Source organism: Pteronotus mesoamericanus, unplaced genomic scaffold (assembly GCF_021234165.1).
Source record: "Pteronotus mesoamericanus isolate MK-2021 breed Mesoamerican mustached bat unplaced genomic scaffold, CSHL_Meso_final scaffold_99, whole genome shotgun sequence".
Classification (NCBI taxonomy): Eukaryota; Metazoa; Chordata; class Mammalia; order Chiroptera; family Mormoopidae; genus Pteronotus; species Pteronotus mesoamericanus.
The window spans coordinates 14,056,305-14,076,424 of record NW_026555330.1 but is presented as its reverse complement, the minus strand read 5'-3'; the positions used below and the strand labels follow the sequence as shown (position 1 = coordinate 14,076,424).

The following is a 20,120-nucleotide window of genomic DNA, read 5'->3' as shown; positions in this document are numbered from 1 at the left end:
GGAGTCGTGGGGCCAGGCCTTCGGCTGGGCTGCAGCAGGCGGCTTTGGGGAGGGTCCTGTCTCTGGCGACCAGTGCACGAAACACGGCACGTGTGACTTTTCTCCCACCTCGGGCCCGCTCGTTAGCCTGCGGCTGCCTGGGGAAGGCGGTGGCCGCGGGACGCACCGTGTTTCCGCTGGGGCGGGGTCGGGGCGCGGTTCCTGCCTCCGTGGACCTCCCGGTCTGTGTGCTGGCGCTGTGCTTCAGGAGGACAGGAATGCATGTCCGAGCCCTGCTGTTGTGAAGCCACCCCTGTGTGTGTGCGGGCGGTGCCAGGGCTAGAGCAGCGGGGCGGCCCTCTAGCGCTGGCTCGGAGGGGCCTGTCCAGCCGGAGCAGGCAGTGCGGGTGCGCGGGCACCGTGGGCCCGGCCGAGAGGTCGGCACGCTGGGGTCCCGCTGGGGAGGATGTCGGAGTGCGCGTGGACTTGATCGCTGTAAGCAGGTAATGACACGATCAGAACTGCGGTGCATAGGACGGGTTGGAAGAAAAGAATAATCGAACAGGAGGGCAAATTAGGAGGCTGAGTACCCAGATCGAAACGGATGGCAGCGTCAGGTGGGGAAAGGAGAGGTCGGGGTGTGGAGCAGGGGGAGAAAAGGTGGGAGAGGAGCGCCAAGTTGTTTTCCTGGGCGGCTCAGCACGCGATTGATCAGGAGCGTCAGGAAGAGAGCGGTTTGTAGCCCGGGTTTCCACTCTGTGAAAGCAGCTTTTGTGCCAGGTTGCGTGTCTGTCACCCGTCATTACTAGAAACTCATGACTTTTTAAATCATAGAATTCAGATTTTTTAATCATTTTGCTTTGAACTTCGTTACAACTCTTGTAGTAGTAGGCATTATTTCTTCTTCACAGCCATGAACCATCTTAATGGGCAGAAAATGTATGGGAAAATCATCCGTGTCACCCTGTCTAAACATCAGACCGTACAACTACCTCGGGAGGGACTCGACGACCAAGGTCTCACAAAAGACTTCGGTAATTCTCCGTTGCATCGCTTTAAGAAACCGGGATCCAAAAACTTTCAGAACATTTTTCCTCCTTCTGCAACTCTTCATCTATCCAATATCCCGTAAGTGTTACAGCTGGAGTTTATCAAGGGTGTAGCTTTAGAAATAAAGTACCGAGCTGGTTAATGACCGCCCCTCGTTTTGCTCCCGTCTCCCCAGCCCTTCGGTAGCGGAGGAGGACCTGCGGACCCTGTTTGCCAACACGGGGGGCACTGTGAAAGCGTTCAAGTTTTTTCAGTAAGCAGACTTTCTTGTCCTTAAAAGTTCTTGTGAAGTAACTTCTGTTCTTGTCGTTGACAGACGTTTGCGTGTCTGGACAGGCTTTGTGGCGCAGGCCCCCCGCTGTGCGGCGTGTCTGACCTTGTGGTTTTGTTTCAGAAGAGATCACAAAATGGCGCTCCTGCAGATGGCCACCGTGGAGGAGGCCATCCAGGCCCTGATCGACCTGCACAACTACAACCTGGGCGAGAACCACCACCTGAGAGTGTCTTTCTCCAAGTCGACGATTTAGGAGGGCGGGCGGCGGAGGGGAAGCACAGCGTTTGGTGTCGTCACCTGTGGACTGTTCAGAAGAGTGGGGACCAGAGTTTGATTTTTTTCTTGTTTTCTTTTTTCCTCATGCTGTTATCATTCCTTGGTTCTGAAACAAAATGGCGAGTGTGAAGGCAGAGGCATTGTTCGCTGCTGCGTTTCATCTGTTCGGTGGGGAGGCCATTTTTATTGTCTGTTTAAAATCTCAGTTTCATTTTCCTTTTTCAACTTAGTTGACGTACGTGCCTTAAAAGGAAAACTAGTGTTGCTGTTGTGCATTTACTAGCGCAAAGGAATTGGTTGTCTAGGCACATTGTTGTATGGGGGTTACAATATGTTTAGGCAGGGGTGTGTAAAAAGGTTAAGTTTTTGTTTTCTCCTGCTTGGAACTTACTTTCAATTATTGGCTTGTCACATTTCTTTCTATTTACTCAAATAAGATATAGGATAGTGAAGAATAAAGCAGCATTTTTTTAGTTTTACCGCCTTAGGCTTTATTGCTTTACAAAAACATTGGCCTTTCGTATCTCACAATTCTGGTCTAGATTCAGTTATGAATGTAGGCATTAGTTAAAATTAACAAGATGCAGAGTATTAATTTCTGTAAGTTTGAGCCCTACGTGGAAAGCGTTGTGGAACCTTAACCTTTTGTACACGCTCTTGTGGGACGCGTCATATAACTGTCAGCACTAAGTAATGTCTTGTTTGTGGCTGAATATTTTTCGTAGATGTTTTTGAAGTTGACATGACTTATGTGCATTTAAATATATATTGCCATCCTTAGTTTGTAATTAAGATTTGGAATATGGTTGTGGATTTCTGAGCATGTGAAGACTGGTCTAGCTAGTTCAGGAACTGGTGCATGTATTTTTCAAAGATAAAGAAAGTGTACTGCAAACATTTGCAGGAAGATTAATTTTGTGGCAGTTTTCTAAAACTGACAACCAGGTGGGACCAAAGTTTATGTGCCTTTAGTCTTAATTTACCTTGCATTGTAATATTCAGTTTTAATAAATCTTCAAAATATTTTGTATTTAGGAATAGATCTGACTTTAATAAAAACATGGCTCAGAATCTACAGGTCAAATTAATTTGAACAGTTCTTGTCGATCTGAATTGTTGATTCTGTTTAAATGACCAATACTTTTTTGAAATCGATGTACTTAGTTTCAAGATTCATAGATTCTGTTATCTATGTAGACAGAATGGTCATGTATATTTTCTATTAGTTGAGTTTTTACATCTTTAGAAATGTAAAATTCAGTATAGTTTGAAAGCGGCACAATTAAAAATTAATTTTCTAACAAAGTCGGGAGGTTTGATGGTGGTTTCCTTTCCCTGTGTGTACCCGCTGGCCTCTGTAGCATGCTCAATAAACACTTCTGCAGCTCTGTGCACACCCTCTGTCTCTCTGCTGCCTTGGCTCTCCTCCTGTCTCCGCTCCACTGTGCTTCTGAGGTCCTGTCCGCGCTCTGCCGGGCGGGGAAGGAGGACTAACAGTCCAAGTCCGTGGCTTTGTTCCATCAATAAACCGAGATGCTGTGAAATTACACCGGCGGGTTTTTTTTTTTTTTTTAATTTAGAAGCGGGTGACCGCCGCCCGGGAGAACACAACGGTTACCCCTTCCCACCCTGTACAACCTGCTGTGACAGCAACAGGCGGCTGGGGCTGCGGCGGCTCCCACGCCTCCCGCAGCGGCTGCCTGCAGTCGGCCTTGGCCGTCCCCGGCCCTGCGCACGCCCTCGCCCCGCCCGTCGGCCGAGGGCCCCCCACCCTCACCGAGACAGGGCCCGCTGCGCCGTCGGGAAGGACCCGGGACCCGGGCTGCGCGGCGGCCACGGTGGGAAGAGACGTGTGCAGGCATTTATGACTTTCACTCTTCAAAGGGGTCCACGAAGGTGCCACCTGCATTCCTCAAAGTGCTGTGGGTCACGTTTCTCACGTAGTCCGCTGGTGTCAGCTGGCTTCGTCGCCACACATGTTCCTCAGGCTGGCTCTGTCACAGCGTACCTCGGGGCAACTGCGCGTTTGTGCAGGACGGGCTCGGGGGACAGGTGGAGGGGTCACCCTGCCTGCCCGCCTCAGCCGGGACCTGGATGCAGGGAAGCGGGCACAGGCTGGGCTGGCTTCAGTTTCAGCTCCGTGCCACTTCTTGGGAATTGGATGATGAGAATTCAATAGAAATTATTTTCTTATATGAGTCTGTACTCTATATAAGTTTCTTTCCCTTTTAAGTTAATGATTTTTTGTTTAAAATTTTGCAAATAATAGAATTAGCATTGAGAAAGAGTATCAGAGTGTCCACATCAAGGACCAAATAAAGTGTTGAAAGACGCAGAAAAACAGACCCCATAGCGAGCCCTGGGCACTCGGTGCCCTCCTGCCTCACACTCCTTTTCGAGATGAGGGTGTCTGGACACAGACCCTCCTCTGATCGAACCTCATGACATTAATTTTGAGATTTTTAAAGTTTATTTAAGTATCGGACAGGCGGCTGGGGTCTCGGACTTCCACGGTGACGCGGGAAGCGAATGGGGAGTGCCTGTTTGTGTCCGGAGGCTGGGCGTGCGTGAGCATTGCTCCGCAGGCGCCGCTCCCTCCCAGCTGGGCGGACGCCCAGAGCTTGGCTTCTAGTTCACCCCCTTGTTTGGTGCTGGCCTTGTTCAGAATTTTCAGTCAAGGAATTTTAACTTGTACGAAAGATTCCAAACACGCAAAAAACTGACTCCAGTGAACCCCAAACTCGGCATCAGGGCCCAACTCACAACCTCTGCTGGTTCCTCCACCTGCCTCTCACCTCCCGCGTTAATGTCAGGCCTGGTGCGTGTCGCTGACCTGGCGGCTCCGCCCCAACGGCGGGCACCTGGGCTCGCGTGGCCCGTGGGCAGCAACAGCCTCCTGCTGCTCAGACACGGCCCCAGACCGGCGGCAGCCAGCGCGCCCTGGGAGCCCGTCAGGAAGCCCGGCCGGCTGGGTCTCCTCCGGTTGCCGTGCCCGCCTGGCAGGTGGCCCCCTGGACACCGAAGCCGGGAAGCCCTCCAGCATAAGTGTTTCTCCAGTCCTGTGAAATCCAGCTTAAAGCTTTCAGTTTGTGAGCGATCCCCTTGCCGTCCCATGTTTAAAAATAATTAAATGTACTTCCCTTTATTTATAAAACTTAACCACAAGGGAAACTGAAGATGGAGATTTCGGCTTTAAAGCCCGGCAGTGTGGGGCAGCCAGGGTTGAGCTTTCCAGTGAAATGCCAGACCCGCGAGCGTGGCTTTCTACCGGCTAGAAACACAAATCTTAATTTTTACAAAGCTTTTTATTTCTCTCACTAATACGTACTTTTAACCTCTTGAAAATTCATTCTTTCATTCAACAAATAGTATCGCATGCTAACGACAAGCTTAGATACTGCCAAACTGCAAATAAAACACAGTTCCTTCCTATGTAGCCCTCTCTGTTTGGTGTGAGATCAGGAACCGAGCAGTTACGTAGTTTGATGTGTTTTACAGAGAAACCCCGGGGAAGCTTTTGGAGGACATTCAGCCTCTGCGGGTTAGAAAAGAATTCTTGGAGCTACTGGGTTGGAGAGAGCGATGTAGAAAGAAGCGTAGACAGAATTGTTTTTCTTTTTTTTTTTAATAGACCTGAATCAAGGTGGTGGCCTCTGGGAGAAACTGAAAGCGCGGCACAGCCAAGTCCTCACCTGAGATGGGGCGGGGGCGGGGCCTCTGTGCGGGATCGGAAGGGGCGGGGCCACGGCAGGGGCTCCCAGACACAAGTCCTGGGAAACATTACCAGGGGGACTGGGGAATGGACCCTGTTCGCGGCAGCACCCCTTTTAAATGTAAGTTCTTTTCCTAATTCTAAACAAGATACACAAATTTTACCTAAGAACCTCAGCAAAACAATGTTAAATTCTTTCAAAGGCTACACAGTGAAGACTTGCAAAAGGATCAGTTGCCTGCCACCGACGCGGCGGAGCCGAGCTGCCGGCTGCGTGATCGGAGCCCGCAGACCCAGGGGACCCCGCAGCCGGGCGCCCCCAAGGCCTCGCACTGACAGGCCGGAGGGTTTCGGGCTGTCCTTTCTTAGGGTAATGAAAGTAATTTCCTACAAAAACAGCCACACCTCTCACCAGAAGAACGTCGGCCCTGCGACTGGAAGAGCGTCCAGAGCCACGGCAGCCGCTGCGCTTTCGGGGCCCAGCCAGGTCTGGCCCCCCCCAGCCCCGTCCCCCGGCCCCCCGTTCGCCTCCCTCCCCTGCGCCGCGCAGGCTGCCCTGGGGCTCGAGAATTCTAAGCATCCTACTGTTAATTAACAGACATTGGAAACCTGAAATGTCAATAATTTCGTTGAGTCAAAAGAATTGACAGAGATGAGCAAAGATCCCTTTATAAACATGTAGCAAATATTTTTAAAAATTGAAGTCTCACAGTATATTTAAAGATTACTAATAAGAAAAAGTATGTTAACCGTAATTTAGCTTTCAGCTAATTCCAGAGTTACCCTTGCAATATATTCATGAGTTTACAGCCACACACAAAACTGGTTTAATGACTGACAATTCAACACTCCTTTACCCCCAGCGCCTCTGAACGGCTGCCTGCCGCGGCGTAGCATGCCGTTTTGTATACAAGTCAGGTAGCTGAGTTTAATGAGAATTAGCTGAAATTAAAGTAGACAAATAAGATGCCGATGGGAATATTGAGCTTTATTTTAGATAAATAGAGTTTACAGAAACACTTGTGTTAGCATTAGCATTTCTGATGGCTGACTTCATATCTAGAACTCTCAAGGTTCCTGGCCTGTGTATTCTTTCTCTCTCAACGATAATTCTCTTTCTGTGTCTCTCCTGTTTTTATTAATTATTCTTAAGTGGAATGATGTGTGGAGTTGATGCCCAGGTCAAATTCCAATTTAGAAACCCCAAAATTGTTACATTTTGGACACATACTTTAAATTTTTTCTTTTAATTCACTTTAGAGAAACAGATTCGTTGTTCCAGTTACTGATGCCCTCACTGGCTGATTCCTGTACATGCCCTGACTGGGATCAAACCAGCAACCTTGGCGTATCAGAGCGACGCTCTATCCAGCTGAGCCACCGGCCAGCGCCTGGACAGGCGCTTTAAATAAACTGCTACCAAGCAGATGTAACTTAGTTATAATTAGTTTGACAGTGTTGGACCTAAGGAGAGCAAAGAGCTCCCCTCTCACTCTGTACGTAAGGTATTCACTGCGTACGTTCCGGACCATCTCGATCGCGCTAACACGTGGCCGAATAAATGCACAGAACTTGGCGAGATCGATTCGAATGGCTGTCCTTGGCATCTCACTGTGTCCACTGCGTCCCAGGCCTGACCGCGATGCACGCAGCCACGCCGGAGCTCGGGAGTCCTGTTTTTTCTAGACTAGTCCCCACTGCCCCCTGCTGCTGGGGCCCCGGGGGAGGGCGGGGTGGGGGGGGTTAGACACCAGGGCAGGAGGGAGCGGCAGCGGCGCAGGCAGGGGGTCCTTTCCTTTGCATCTACACTCAACCGTCAGCCCCCCTCTTTCCCTGCCTCCCTTCCAGGGGAAACACTGGGTCCCTAAGCACCCGAACGTGCAGTTTCATCTGCAGTGATGCAGCCGTGGCTGCGCTCAGCCGCGGGCCGAATTCAGCGCCGGGGGCCCCGGGGGCCAGGGGAGACACGCTGGGCTGCGTCGGGGCGGCGCACGCACGGGCCGTCCGCACCATGGCCCCCAAAGACGCAGGGAGAAGAGCTCCCCTCGAGTCGCATTCGTGGGTCTGGTCACAGCTATCTAACTCTAACCCCGACGCAGTTTTCCGTGACGTGTGTTGCGTCCTTGGGCACGCGCCTTGTACCTTTTTACGGTCCGACCTCTGTGCGTGTGGCCTTGGAGAGCCACCACTTGCAGCTGCCTGCCACCCTTCCGTGACACTGGACGTGGGACACGGGTTTTTCAGATGCTGGGTGGCGGGGGGCGGGGGGAGGTCAGTAACGCTTCAGGAAACAACACACGAGCCGAGCGGCGGTGACAAGCCCAGCAGGTCAGGACTTACAGGTATGGCCCTAAGGCAAGGCTGGACTTCACAGACTTTTCTAGAAAGGCTCCCCATGCTGAGGTCTGCATCTGTCCACCGAATGCCTGTGGCCACCCCCGTGTGAGGCGGATACAGTTCTGTTGGAGAGGAAGTGGCTCAGTAGACGTCGCCAGCCAAGCCACCGGCGCGAAAGGCTAACCCGCCCCCCGTCGCCCAGCCTGCGCTTCAGTGACGCCACTTTGTCACGTGCCCCTGTGACCGGTGCCCCGCTCTGTGTGCCCTGGGCTCTGGGCCCAGGCCCGCGGGGCGGCTCAGACAAGCACAGAGCGAGGCTCGCGGGCCGGGCGGGGGGCGGGGAAGGACGCGAGGAACCCACGCGAGGCCCAGAGGGTCTGTGCTCCGCGGATGAAGAGGCGGCTCCTGCAGGGCAGCCCTGGGGCCCCCGCCCCCTCAGGAACCGCTGGGGCTCACACTTAGGCTGTAAAGGCGCCTCGGGAAAGAGGTGGGAGCGGGGGCCACACCCGGGGGCCTTGCGCGGACCCGGAGAGCCGAGGCGGAGCGAGGGAAGGGGAAGGGCACGGGCGGCGGGCGGAGATGTCCGTTTCCAGTCGGTCCTCCGTCGGCCCAGGGCCAGGCCCCTGGGGCCCGGAGCGGGCACGTGCCGCTCCCACTGCGCAGGGGGCCCTGCTCAGGGGCTGTCCCCGCCTTTCCGTCTCATCTTCGCACCAGTCCTCCTCCCCCGCTGGCACGTTCTCTGCTCCGCTCAGCTCAGCACAGGGGCCTTTGGGAAGTAATTTCTGGGAAGGTGTGTAACACCGGGTGGAAAATAAAACAATACTAAATACTACAAGGACACAGTGTATCATGTACTCAGAACTGTAAACCTACTTTTGCTCCATCCTGTGTCATAAAGTTCTACTGCAGGGAAAACATTGCAATGTTCTGGGCATGTGCTGTATAAAGCCCGACGTTTTACCTCAGACGTGTTTCAGGAACACAGAAAAGTTGTTTGGTGGTGGCAGCGGGGTTCTGTTTGTCTGTCTGTTTTTGGAAAGTAATGTTAATGGTGTATTGTTCTGCTCTGAAGCTGAAATATTTGTGCCAACTAGAAAGGCTGCAACGCACGGGCAGGCCCGCGGGCTGCGCAGCTTTCGCCGCCGCCCGCCAGCGCGCAGGCCAGCAGCGCGCGCTCCTCGATGCTCTGGGAGCACCTCCGTGGGGCGGCTCGCTCTGTGGATGGGCCGAACCTGTGTTTGTTGAGGCGTGCTTAAAACTTCATTTCTTTAGTTATGGCATTTTTTCTTTTTATTTTCTTCTCTCTGGCATAGTGGGCTTTTGCCTTTAATTTCCCCCCACCATCCTCCTTGGTCTGGCATCCAGGACTTGAAGCGGCAGTTTCTAAGCGGCCCTGTCCGGCCACACGAGGGGAACCACGGGAAGTGACCGCGCAGCCACGCGAGCCCTTTGCATGTAAATGGCTTGTAGCGCCGTGAACCCAGCCGGCGAGGGCGACCGAAAGGCTGACTGAGTTATTAGAATCTTTTCATGATTGGTAATTGCTGCCGAATCTCTTCCGTGGTCCGGTTTACCATTTTGGGGCCAGCTCAGCCTGCGCCTGTGCAACTGCTGAGTCTGTGCTCAGCGTTCGCATCGTTGGCGTCTCCACACTTCTCCACCCAGGAATAGAGGACCAGCAACGCTACAGTTCTTGCAGCTATTTATTAACTACTCACGGTACTTATTGATATTAATGATCTGATTTATCAAATATTTGGAAGCTCTGCACTGGTCCTCCTCAGCACTACGTTTTCCCCAGGGTGTTATACTTTAAAATATTAAAGGAGGCACCAAAACAACATTTAGTTACAGACTTTCAGGTTTTCGTATAATCAAGACCTTGAGGCATTCTGAACTTGAGCTTCGTTCATTTGAACTTGAAATTCAAAAACATGATTATAATTTCAAGAAGCACTGTCTTAAAGTTGTCATCACTGTAATGAAGCTACTAGAAATTTCATTTATTCGCAAGTTAAATCTCAGGAAACCTATTTTATCATAGGAAATCAGTCAGTGCTAAAATACTGCTTTGACTCTGGGGTTCAAATTTATAACTCTTGAGAAATGCCTATCAGTCAGTCATGGAAGCTTTATTGCCTATTATATTTATTTTTTAATAGAAATTTCAATTTAGCATTCTCTGAGGCTAATACTCTGTATATTACTATTTTTATCAAATGTGTCTCTTCATTTATTTAACTATAGCTAACCTGGGAAGTTTGCCAATTCTACATGCCACAGATTTTGGTACAATATGTATTAACTCAAAAATCTGACTATGGCTGACGTTCAGCCGCCTGTTTCAGACGTGAGAGGCGGGTCTGTGGGCTATGCCGGTGCGTGATATCCACGGAAATGGTGGGGACGGATCATTTACTAAGATAAGAAAGATTGCATATCTCTTAAAAATTGTTGACTTGGTAGCTCAAAATCTTTTGTATACTGTTTTGTTTCAAAAAAAAAATTCTTTTGTGGTAACAAAAACTCTTCATTTCTAGAAGTTGCTCAAAATGTTGCTTTAAAAAGGAAGCATAATTATGTAAACAGTTTGGGTGCTGATAACTTACTTTTGAAAGCATGTAAGTCTTAAATGGAGGAAACAAACATGTTTAACATAAATTAGAGAATATATAGCAAAATGTCGCAAGTAAAATAGGGTTTCTTTGTGTGTATTGACCTAAATGTTGTTGCTCCAAAAGCATGTCTACTTTCCCTGTTAAATTCTAAACCTTTCCTTATGACCTTATGAAGTACAGGTGAGTTCCATTCCATTTATATTGAATATCTGATCCGGCGAGAGTCCGTGATGCCTGAAAGACTGCTTGTTTGAAACAGCGCAGCGTTCGAGTTCTCCGTGAGCCCGCCCCTGCACCCCATGCGGAAGGGCAGGCAGGCTGGGAAGCGGTGCCTGGGCGGGACCTTCAGGGCGGCTTCCCACCTAGATACTTGTGTTAAACGGAGCTTTCCTTTTCCTTTCAGCCTATTAGACGAGAAAGGGTTCAAAAATGACTAGTTGTGCCCTGACCGGTGTGGCGCAGTGGGTTGGGCCTCAAGCCGCAAACCAAAGGGTCACCGGCCCGACTCGGGTCGGGGCACATGCCTGGGCCGCTGGCCGGCCCGGCTGGGGCGCGTGCGGGAGTCCACGGGCAGACGTGTCTCTCACACGGGTGTTTCTCTCCCTTTCTCCCTGCCTTCCCCTCTCTTCAAAAATAAGTATTTTTAAAAAATGATCAATTGAACTTAAACACAATCGCTTCCTCAATTAAGTGTCAAGAGACACTTAATTTGTATATACAGAAGCCTATTTATACAAACTGAAGACTTTGTAGCTTTTGATTTACTACATTTATTTAACTCAATTGTATGTTTCATCCTGAAAAACGTTTATTCTGGAAGGCTCCTGGGTTTACCACTGCAGCTCAACACGTGAGGCAGCATTTGAAAAAGTCTTGGAGGGATGCCGCCGAGGTCACCCTGACCTTGAATCATTATTTAACCATTTGAGAGAGATTTTTTTTCATGCACAGAATTACTCTGATGCAACTGCAGAGAAACTAAAATAGGCGATGCCGCTCGTTTTCTAACGCTGACAACACACAATGCTCTTAAAGGAAAATGAATTGGAAAGTTGGTCTCGAGGCAGAAGCCAGCACCACAAGGGTCCAGGTCGTGGCACAGGGAAGCACGCGACGTGGCCGTCCCCGCGGCTCGGCGCGCAGAGCCGGTCCCGGGCAGACTTTCCCTCAGCAGCGCGGACGCCGCCCGCGGGTGCCCTGCAGGGTCCCCGCGACTGTGAGGGTCGCCAGGTTGAGCGTCACAGGCCGAGCGCGCGCTAGGCAGGGGCGCGCTCCGCCCACAAACCGTCCGATTTCTGCCCTCGCTCCCCGAGTCTGGGGTCCAGAGCTGAAGGCGTCACACGTGCGGGCTCAGATGGCCTCGCCGGGTCCTCGGCGCTCCCTGTCACTTTAACTGACCCAGACGGACGCCTGTCCCCTCCCCGGCACCGGTTCCTGCAGCCCCTCCCGGGCACACGCGGCGCGCACAGGAGCTGAGCCCGCGTCCCCCCACCCCCGGCCCCCTCCCCTCACACCGCGCCGCCTCCCGCAGTAACGGTCCCTGAGCCACTCGCGCTCCCTGTCGCACTTCGTCGTCAGGGCAGGAATCCGGCGGGGCCTCAGCCTGTCCCTGCCGATGGCGGCACCCGCCCGCACAGGCGCCCCCGCAGCGCCAGGGAGCGAGCGCAGGCGGCCCGCGGGCAGCCCCGGGCGGGGCTCTCCCTCGGCTTCAAACGGAGGAGACGGGGGAGCGCGCCGAGGCGTATTTTACGGCCAGCGCTACCCTGACACCAAAACCAGACCAAGGACGCTACGGGCCAAGCTCCCCGATGAACACTGATGCAGAGGCCTCCACAACGCACGAGCAGGCCGAACGCGGCCGCGCAGGTAGAGGCCCGGGCCGGGGGACCAAGGCCCACACGCACGCGAGGGCGGCCCAACGTCTGCAAAGCGGTCCACGCGGTATCCGTGCGCTGCGCTATCCCACGGAGGACAGTGACCGTGTGATCTCAAGAGGTGCAGAAAAACGCATTTGACCAAACCCAACGTCCAATCATAAAAACGCTCAGCAAACGGGGTACAGAGGGACTGCACCTCAACATAAATGTTCGCCATAAAAAATACACGGCAAGTCCACAGCTAACGTGCCCAGTGGCGAGAAGCTGGAAGCTTCGCCGTTAGGATCAGAAACAAGTCGAGGAACAGAATAGAAAACAGTACTGGAATTCCTAGCCAATTAGTCAAGAAAAAGAAATAAAAGAGAGTCAAATCAGAAGGGAGGAAGTACAACGGCCCCCATTTGCAGGTGGCAATATATATAGAAAGCCATAAAGACGCCACCAAAAAATCCTTAGAACATATGAATTCCGTAAAGGATACCAAAGTAAGTTGCATTCTACACACTAACAACTATCGGAAGTTAATAACCATGCTTACAGCTGTATCAAAAAGAATAAAGTACCTTGAAAGAGATTTAGCCAAGAGTTGAAAGATCTACCTTGAAAACTAATGATCGATGAAAGAAACTGAATACACAAATATATGGTAACATATTTTGTTCTTATGGACTTGAAAAATTAATATTCAAATGTCCATACCACCCAAAGCAATGTGTAGATTCAATGCAGTATCTATCAGAATTCCAATGGCATTTTTTCACAGAAATAGAAAAAACAATACTGCAATTTGTAAGACACCACAAGGGACCCTGAATAGCCAACGCAACCTTTAGAAAGAACCTCAGTTTAACACAACCTTTAGAAAGCTGGAGGCATCATGCGTCCTGATTTTAAACTACATTACAAAGCAATAGCGATCAAAGCAGTGTGGTATTGGCGCAGAAATAGACGCGTAGATCAGTGGAACCAAATACAGAGCCCCAAGTACACCTACGCGCATAGATTCAATTCATGAGAAAGCAGTCAAGACTAGGCAATGGGGGAGAGAGAGTCTCTCTAATAAACGGGGCTGGGAAAACTGGGCCCACACGTTCAGAAGGAGGAAACCAGACCTCGTTTTGCACTGTGCACAAAAAATCCATCCAAATCGATTAAAGACTTAAATTTAAGTCCTAAAACCATGAAACTAAAAAGGTTATAAGCCCCTTATCATTGGGTATGTCAATGAAAAGGAAAAATGAGTAAGTCGGACGACATCAACCTGAAAAGCTTCCCTCCAGCGAAGGGAACCATGAACCCAGTGAAAAGGCAGCCTAGAGAGTGGGAAGAGATGTTTGCGAATCGCATCTGCTAAGGCGTTAACGTCCAAAATAGATGGATACCTCCTACAACTCAAGAGCAAAAACAAACGGCACAGCACAACTAAGTGCGGGCAGAGGAACCGAACAGACACTTCCAAGGAGACACGCAGGCGGCCAAGAAGCCCAGGACCAGCCGCTCCGCATCTCTCACCCTCAGGGCATCGCAGGCCAAAACCCCGGGGGAGGCCGCGCCACGCGCGCTGGGTGCCCGGTATCAGAGTGGCAAGAAACGGCTGGAGGAGAGGGACCCACGGGCACCACTGGCGGGAACGCAGGCCGGAGCAGCCCCTGCGGAGGAAGTGAGGAGGGCGCTCGAAAACCGCAGACAGAACGGCCGCGGGGCCCAGCGCCAGCGCCGCCGCCCCGGCAGCCACCGGAGGGGACAGAACCGGCGTCTCCGAGAGCGCACCACCGCGCTGCCTGTTCACAGCGGCATCGGTCACAGCAGCCGAGATGCGGGAACGACACGTGCTCAAGACCCATACACGGGAGAGGACGAAACGGGTATTATTCGGTCACGAGAAGGTAGGACATCCCATCTGTGACCAGGAGGGCACATCTCGAGGGCGTGATGCCATGTGGGATAATCCAGAGAAAGGCCAATACTTCAGGGTGTGACTTACACGTGGAATCATAGAAACCCCCCCGCCCTCCCCCCACACACAGGAACAGGGCGGGCCGCGCGGGAAGGGCAGCGGCCTCGGCGCACAGGCTGCTGCTGGGGCGGCTGACCCTCCGTCGGCGGCTTCCTGGTTTTTTCTGCCGTGACGCGCACTGCAGCCGACCTTCCCGCGTGCCCCGCTCTCACGGGTGTGCCCCGGGCACGGGATGGTGGCGACCCCGCTGGGCACGGTTCGCGTGCAAGCCTCGGCGGCCTGGCTCCGAGGCCACCTGTCCCCGGCACGCAAGAGAACACCTTGGCCGGTGAGCGGCGTCCCTGTCAATACGGCGACGGAACCCCGCCCGTGGTCGGGTGTGTGTGAGCCATCCGATCGTCCCTGCTCCTCAGACATTATTGAAGAGGACAAGCCACTGACAGCAGGACTGACGGCCACACGGTGGGGGCTGCGACCCCAGAACTGGGACACAGTGAGGCCACCGGGGGCTGCACGCCTCGGCATAAGCGACTCGCCACGGGCAGAACAGGGCCCTGTGCTGCCAGCAGCCGCGCTCCCAGGAGCCTGGCGAGGGCTGCGCCTTTGCTCCCCCACTGCTGAGATTCGGGAGTCGGACAGCAAACCCTCCCCGGCCGTCCCTCGCCTTCTCCCAGGCCCCGCTGCCCGTCGGCCGGCACAGCCATCAGAAGCCCCAGCCCCTTCACACGGAAGCGTAAATCCAGGCGTCCTGGGCTTTGCCAGAAAAGGCAGGGGGTCTGCGCTTTCTGCCTCATTTCATAGGCAGAGTTTAAAGGACTTTTACTCAACGGCTGTAATGTCAGAACCGGCCCCAAACTACACGGGAGTGAGGCTCCCTGCCTGGAGATCAGGTGGGTCTGTACCGACTCCACACGCCCCCACCCCAGCCGGGGCTGGGTTTGCTGGCCTGGCGCAGCCGGCCTCCTCCCTAACGGTCCGTCTCCCTGGCACCGGACGACGGCCCCTCTTTGGTGGGAGGACAGTGTGGTCCAGCCCGTTTTCAGAGACTCCCCCCTCGGGTAAGAGTGCCGTGAGTCAGAACATGAAACCAAGGAAGAAAATGCAAACCAAGGCTTTATGCCAACCGTGGCCCAACCGAGACAGACGGAGCGTAGGGTCCCCCCTCCCTGTACTCCTTCGATAATCCACCCTCACCCTTCCTGACGAGCGGAGGACACGTGGCGAGCGAGCAACCAGGGTTTTGTTCTTTAATTTAAAATGAAGGCTTGCCATGGGGAAGATCTCTCGGTGACTAATCTAGGCCCTTAGGCCCTTAAATCCAGTTTAAAACAAACCATACCTGATTAGGCATTTGCTCCATTTCAGTTTCTTTGATCTGAAAAGTCCAATTGGGGATAATAACTGCCATTTAAAATAAAAGAGTCTCAGAACCGCCGTGCGCATCTGTGAGGAAGAAACCCCCACGCGGAGCTCAGGGGTGAGCCGGCAAGGCTCCCGTCCCGGCCGGCGCGGGGCTCACACCGCGGCCGGCCCCCTGGCAGCAAGGACCGAGTGCGGGACAGACATGGGGCGGGCGGCCCTGACCGGGCAGCTCAGGGGGTGGGCGTGCCCCATGGGGCGCGGGGTCCCAGGTCCGGTCTGTAAGGAGGCGGCCGATCAGTGTTTCTCTGTCACGTCGATGTTTCTCTCCCTTTCTCCCCCATCTCTAAAGTGAATGAATAACTTTTTTAAAAAAATAAAAGGAAAAAAATTGAATTGAATTAAAACAAAACAAATGTATTGCACATCAGCATCTGGACAGTGGGTCCCACCCACACGAGCCTTTAAGGCTCAGCTTTGACATCATCCTTACAGACCTTCTGATAACCCTTCTTGGGAAAGTGAGGGACGCTTTCATTTTATTTTAATTATTTTATTTTATTTTACTTTATTTTATTTTTTTAATCGTCGCCTGAGGATTGTTCTCATTGCTTTGAGAGAGGGAGGAAGAAAGGGCAAGAGAGGGGGCGAGAGAGCAAGGGGGGCGGCGAGAAAGGCAGCAGAGCCGCGAGGACATGGATGAGCGCGCAGAACGCAGCTCAGTTGTCTCCCGTAAGCGCCCAGCCCGGATCGAAACCGGATCAGGCCTGGCGTCCTCAGGCCTGAACTGCTGGGAACAAGGAAGCCTCCTGGGCAGAGGGGCACCGCCGGCCTGGAAGCTGAGGTCGCGGCCAGGGCCTGCTCCAGCTCCGATCCCGGCTCCGAGCTGGCGTCCCTTCCCGGCCGCTCTGTCCCGCCCTGGCCCCCACGCCGCCAGCCCTGCCTGCAGGGCGCTCGGTAAATGCGGAGACAGGACTTGGGGTGGCCGTGGGGGCGTCAGCGGCTGTCACCGGCCAGAGGAAGCGGCGTTTCCTCTGAGCGGGAGCAGGGGCGGGAGGCCTGCGGTGCCCGGGAGCAGGGCCGCCTCGGGCGCTGCTGGGCCCGGCCTGCGGGGCTGCGGCCGCGATGCCGGAGGCCTGAGGGGGACGCCCGCGTCCTAGCAGCCGCCTGCTGGCGCGCCCTCTGCATGAGGTCGGACACTCACCGGAGGACGGCCCCCGGGAAGGTGTGAGGGACGGAGCGGCCGGCTGGACAGGCGCCGCGCTCCGTTAGGAGGGGGGAATTGTGTCCATGAGCTGCCAGGCCTGACGGGCCAGGTGCCCAGTCTGCGCCAGCGCCCCCGCTTCCCCGGGCCCCCTGCTCCTCCTGTCTCAGCGGCCGCCTGCCCCGGGGTCCCAGGGTCGGGAGCTGCTGCCCCGGGTGACGGACGCCCCGACCTTCCCGGGGCCCGTGAGGGGCAGGGGGCGCAGCGATGAGAGGCCGCGTGCAGGCCGGGAAACCGGGGGCCCTGGAGGGCTCATCAGGGCGGAGAAAGGGCTGCGCGGAGGCGGCCAGGCGCGGGGTGGCGGGCAGCGGGGGGCGAGCACAGAGACGTCCACCTGGCCGCACGCGGTGCCGTTAGCCAACGCCGTCCCAACGTAGGTAACTACAAGTGACGCCTCCAGCTGTGAAGGATGCACCAAAATCTAGCCCATAATTGGCACGGTGACGGCTGAAGTGCATTCCATTCGACAGCGACTTGCTAATAAAGGGTGGTTCCAATCATCTTTCCAATCACCCGACTCCGCTTTCACACTTGAATATTCTAGAACTGAGCTCGGCCCGTTTTTTCTGCCAAGGGGCAAATAGTAAACGTTTCAGGTTTGGCAGGCCAGGGGGCAAAATCCAGGATACTATGCAGGCACTCCTGCAACAGGGAGAAAACAAACGTCCACGGATTTTTAAAATAGTAACAATATTATTCCCTGATATGAGGGGACAATAACCGAATGCAGTTCTTGCACTGCCGGCTTATTAAGGAGAAGAACGGAACTCTCCTGTGGGGGAGAGCGTGGCGCTGCAAGGGGCTCCGAGTCGTCCGGGGCCCGTGGGGCCTGCTTCGCCCCCAGCGCGGGCCTCGCTCCTCCGACCCTCGCGGTCTCGTTTCCAGGGGACGCTGGGAAGGCGCTGCCGGCCCGGCCTGGGGCCCTGAGCAGCTTCGCTCGCAGGGCCTGGCCCTTCCCACGCGGGGGCAGGGGCAGAGCAGGGCTCTGGGGTAAGTGTCCCCGGGGCCCAGCGGAGCTGAGACTCCCGAGCCGGACGGGGAGCGACCTGACATCGCCTCCTCCCCTGCGAGGTGGGAGGAAGAGGAAGTCAGACCAAGGCTCCCCATCCCCCACGGCCTTCACTTTCTCACGCATAAAACAGAAACCCTGACCTGCCTTGCGGGGCCAGGGCACCAGTGGATGAGTGTCTGCCAAGGACCTCGGGGTCCGCGGGGAGGTAATTCCCTCTGCCTGCAGCATGTGTCCTATGGTCTCAGAGTTATATTTTGAACCAAGTAATAATATCTCACAGGGATAATACAGTCACCTCATGAAGTTCCCCCGAATGTTAATTACAGAGAGCACCGAAACGCACCCACATGATTTATCTGGCCTGAAACTCCTTTGCGTTCTCGTGGGCTGTACGATCTAGCGAGCGCTGTGCCTGCCGCCTCGCCCCCCGCCCTGCGCCCCTGGAAAGGCTCTGACAGCGGCGCGGGGCGCACAGGTCCCTGCCACGCGGGAATCGCGCACGGTCCCGCTCAGTCCGGCCGGGGCCGCGACTCACCGCCCCGCTCCCCCCGCCCCCCCCCCGCCCCCGCCAGCAGAGCGCGGCTGGCGTCCACCTATGACGGGGTCTCGGACGACGATGCTTCCCTAGGCGTGCGCCCTATGCTTCGCCGGCGCCCAAAGGCGCTTCGGCTGACCGCGGTCCCCTGGGTTACACCGTTTGCAGGCTAGAAAACTCACAACATGCCGAGCTAAGGTTCAACACTAACGGGAAAGCAGGGCCATTAAACACAGGTCCCACTTTAGGGGGAAGAGGCGAGGGCGCGGCAGGGGGACCGCAGAGGCGGGGCAGGCCCTGCGCCTCCGGGTCGGGAACAGCGCAGACCGGCGGGGGGGGGGGGCGGGGCGGGGAGGGCAGGGACACCCGCGGGGAGAACGGAGGCCCCTCTGCGCGAGGGCGCGCTGCCCTGGGGCCGGCGGCCGGCGGGCCCTCCCACCCGGCAGACCCCTCCTTGGGGGGCACTGGGAGTGGCTGGTGTATGTCTTTGTGTGCACGTGCGCTCACGTGCGTGGGTGGCCACAGTCCCGCCCTCGGGGCCCTGACGCCCGGCGTCCGCGGTCCCGGTCTCAGGCCGGGCAACACCCCGTCTGTGTGAGTCCAGCACGAGCCGTCGCCCTCCCCCCGGGGGTTTTCCCTGAGGCGTCGGCCCACGTGAAACCTCTCGGTTCACTCCGGAAGGTCCCCTGAACCAGTTAAAAGCCAGCTCTAGGGACCCGCGCCTCTGCCCTCCGCTCACCGTTTACCGGCCAAACTGCTTCGCTGGCTTTGAGGATCGAGCCCACCTCATCGGGCTGATCGCTGCGACTCGGGACCATCCAGCCGCTCTGTGCCTGGTGGCCCTTGTCTCAGGGCAGGGACGAAGGGGAGTGGCCCTAGGAAACAGCAGGCGCCTCTGGCCTGACCGGCCTGTGCCGTTTCCCGTCACGGCGGGGACAGCCAGGGACAGCCGGGGACAGCGCAGGGCGGGCGGCTCGGGCTCCTCCTCGGGCAGGCCCGCGGGCGCCCGGGAGATGCCTTCCCTCTGGGTCTTTTCAATGCGATCCAGAAAGCGAATCTCCGGGAGGAAATGTTTTAAAAATAGTTTGCAATAAGCAGCTAGAGTAGCAGTCGGAGACTGGGCGAGAAGAGGTCGTTTTGGGATCCAGTCTCTCCGGTGTTACGGCTGAAATCTTCAGTCTCTTAAGCTCAGTGAGAAATAAATCAATGGGGAGAGGGATGGAGACTCAAACAGGCCAGTCAATAGCATGAACTGTGTACGCTGATATGCCATTAAAGGCTGGCTTTGACTTTTATAATCACCATATAACCATTCCTACTAGAGAGAGAAAAAGTACAGGGCGGGGCTGGAGGAGGCCTGCGGTGAAACACGGGGCCGGGGGCGCAGGGGCAGAGCAGAGCCCCAGCGCCCGGCACGCCCCAGGGGTCCCGGCGGGGGGTAGACGGGAGAGGCCAGCGGGGACAGTCGGAGCAAGACTCCCGTTTTGGGAAAGGAGGGCGGAAATGAGGGGCGGGGGTTGGGGGCGTCTGTTTGCCTGCTGTTGGCACAGAAAGGAAAGGGTGCGGCCGCTCGCTAAGGAGAAAGGACGTCAGCACGAAGTGGAAGAGGACTAGGCGGGGACAGGAAGCATCCCGAGTGGGAAGGGAAGAGCAGGGATGGGACAGAGCTTGTCGCCAGAAAAAGCTGAACTGCCGAAGGGGGTGAGGGTGGGTGGTGAGCTCAGAAAGAAAGCGGGAAGGAGGGTGAGGGTTTCCCAAGCGTGGCTCTTGTCTGCAGTCGCGCAGGCAGACAGCGGGGACCTCGCCTGCGCCCCCCCCGCCCCCGCCCTCACCGGCTGACCGCCCCCTCCCCCTCCGCGCGCCGGCCGCC

At 55.2% G+C, this 20,120-nt stretch overlaps 1 protein-coding gene across 5 annotated transcripts in view; it reads left to right on the top strand.

Moving 5' to 3' along the window:
• The window catches only part of PTBP2 (polypyrimidine tract binding protein 2), a 50,343-nt gene extending 47,459 nt beyond the window's left edge, over positions 1–2,884 (top strand). For 3 of the 5 annotated variants that reach the window (XM_054564960.1, XM_054564964.1, XM_054564962.1), the window contains 3 exons: positions 891–1,107; positions 1,205–1,282; positions 1,424–2,884. In XM_054564960.1, coding sequence (XP_054420935.1) covers positions 891–1,107; positions 1,205–1,282; positions 1,424–1,556 — 428 coding nt within the window. In that variant the 3' untranslated portion in view covers positions 1,557–2,884. The remainder of the gene's footprint in view (positions 1–890; positions 1,108–1,204; positions 1,283–1,423) is intronic. The other 2 variants (XM_054564963.1, XM_054564961.1) reach the window with 1 other exon arrangement.
• The last annotated feature ends 17,236 nt before the right edge of the window (positions 2,885–20,120 follow it).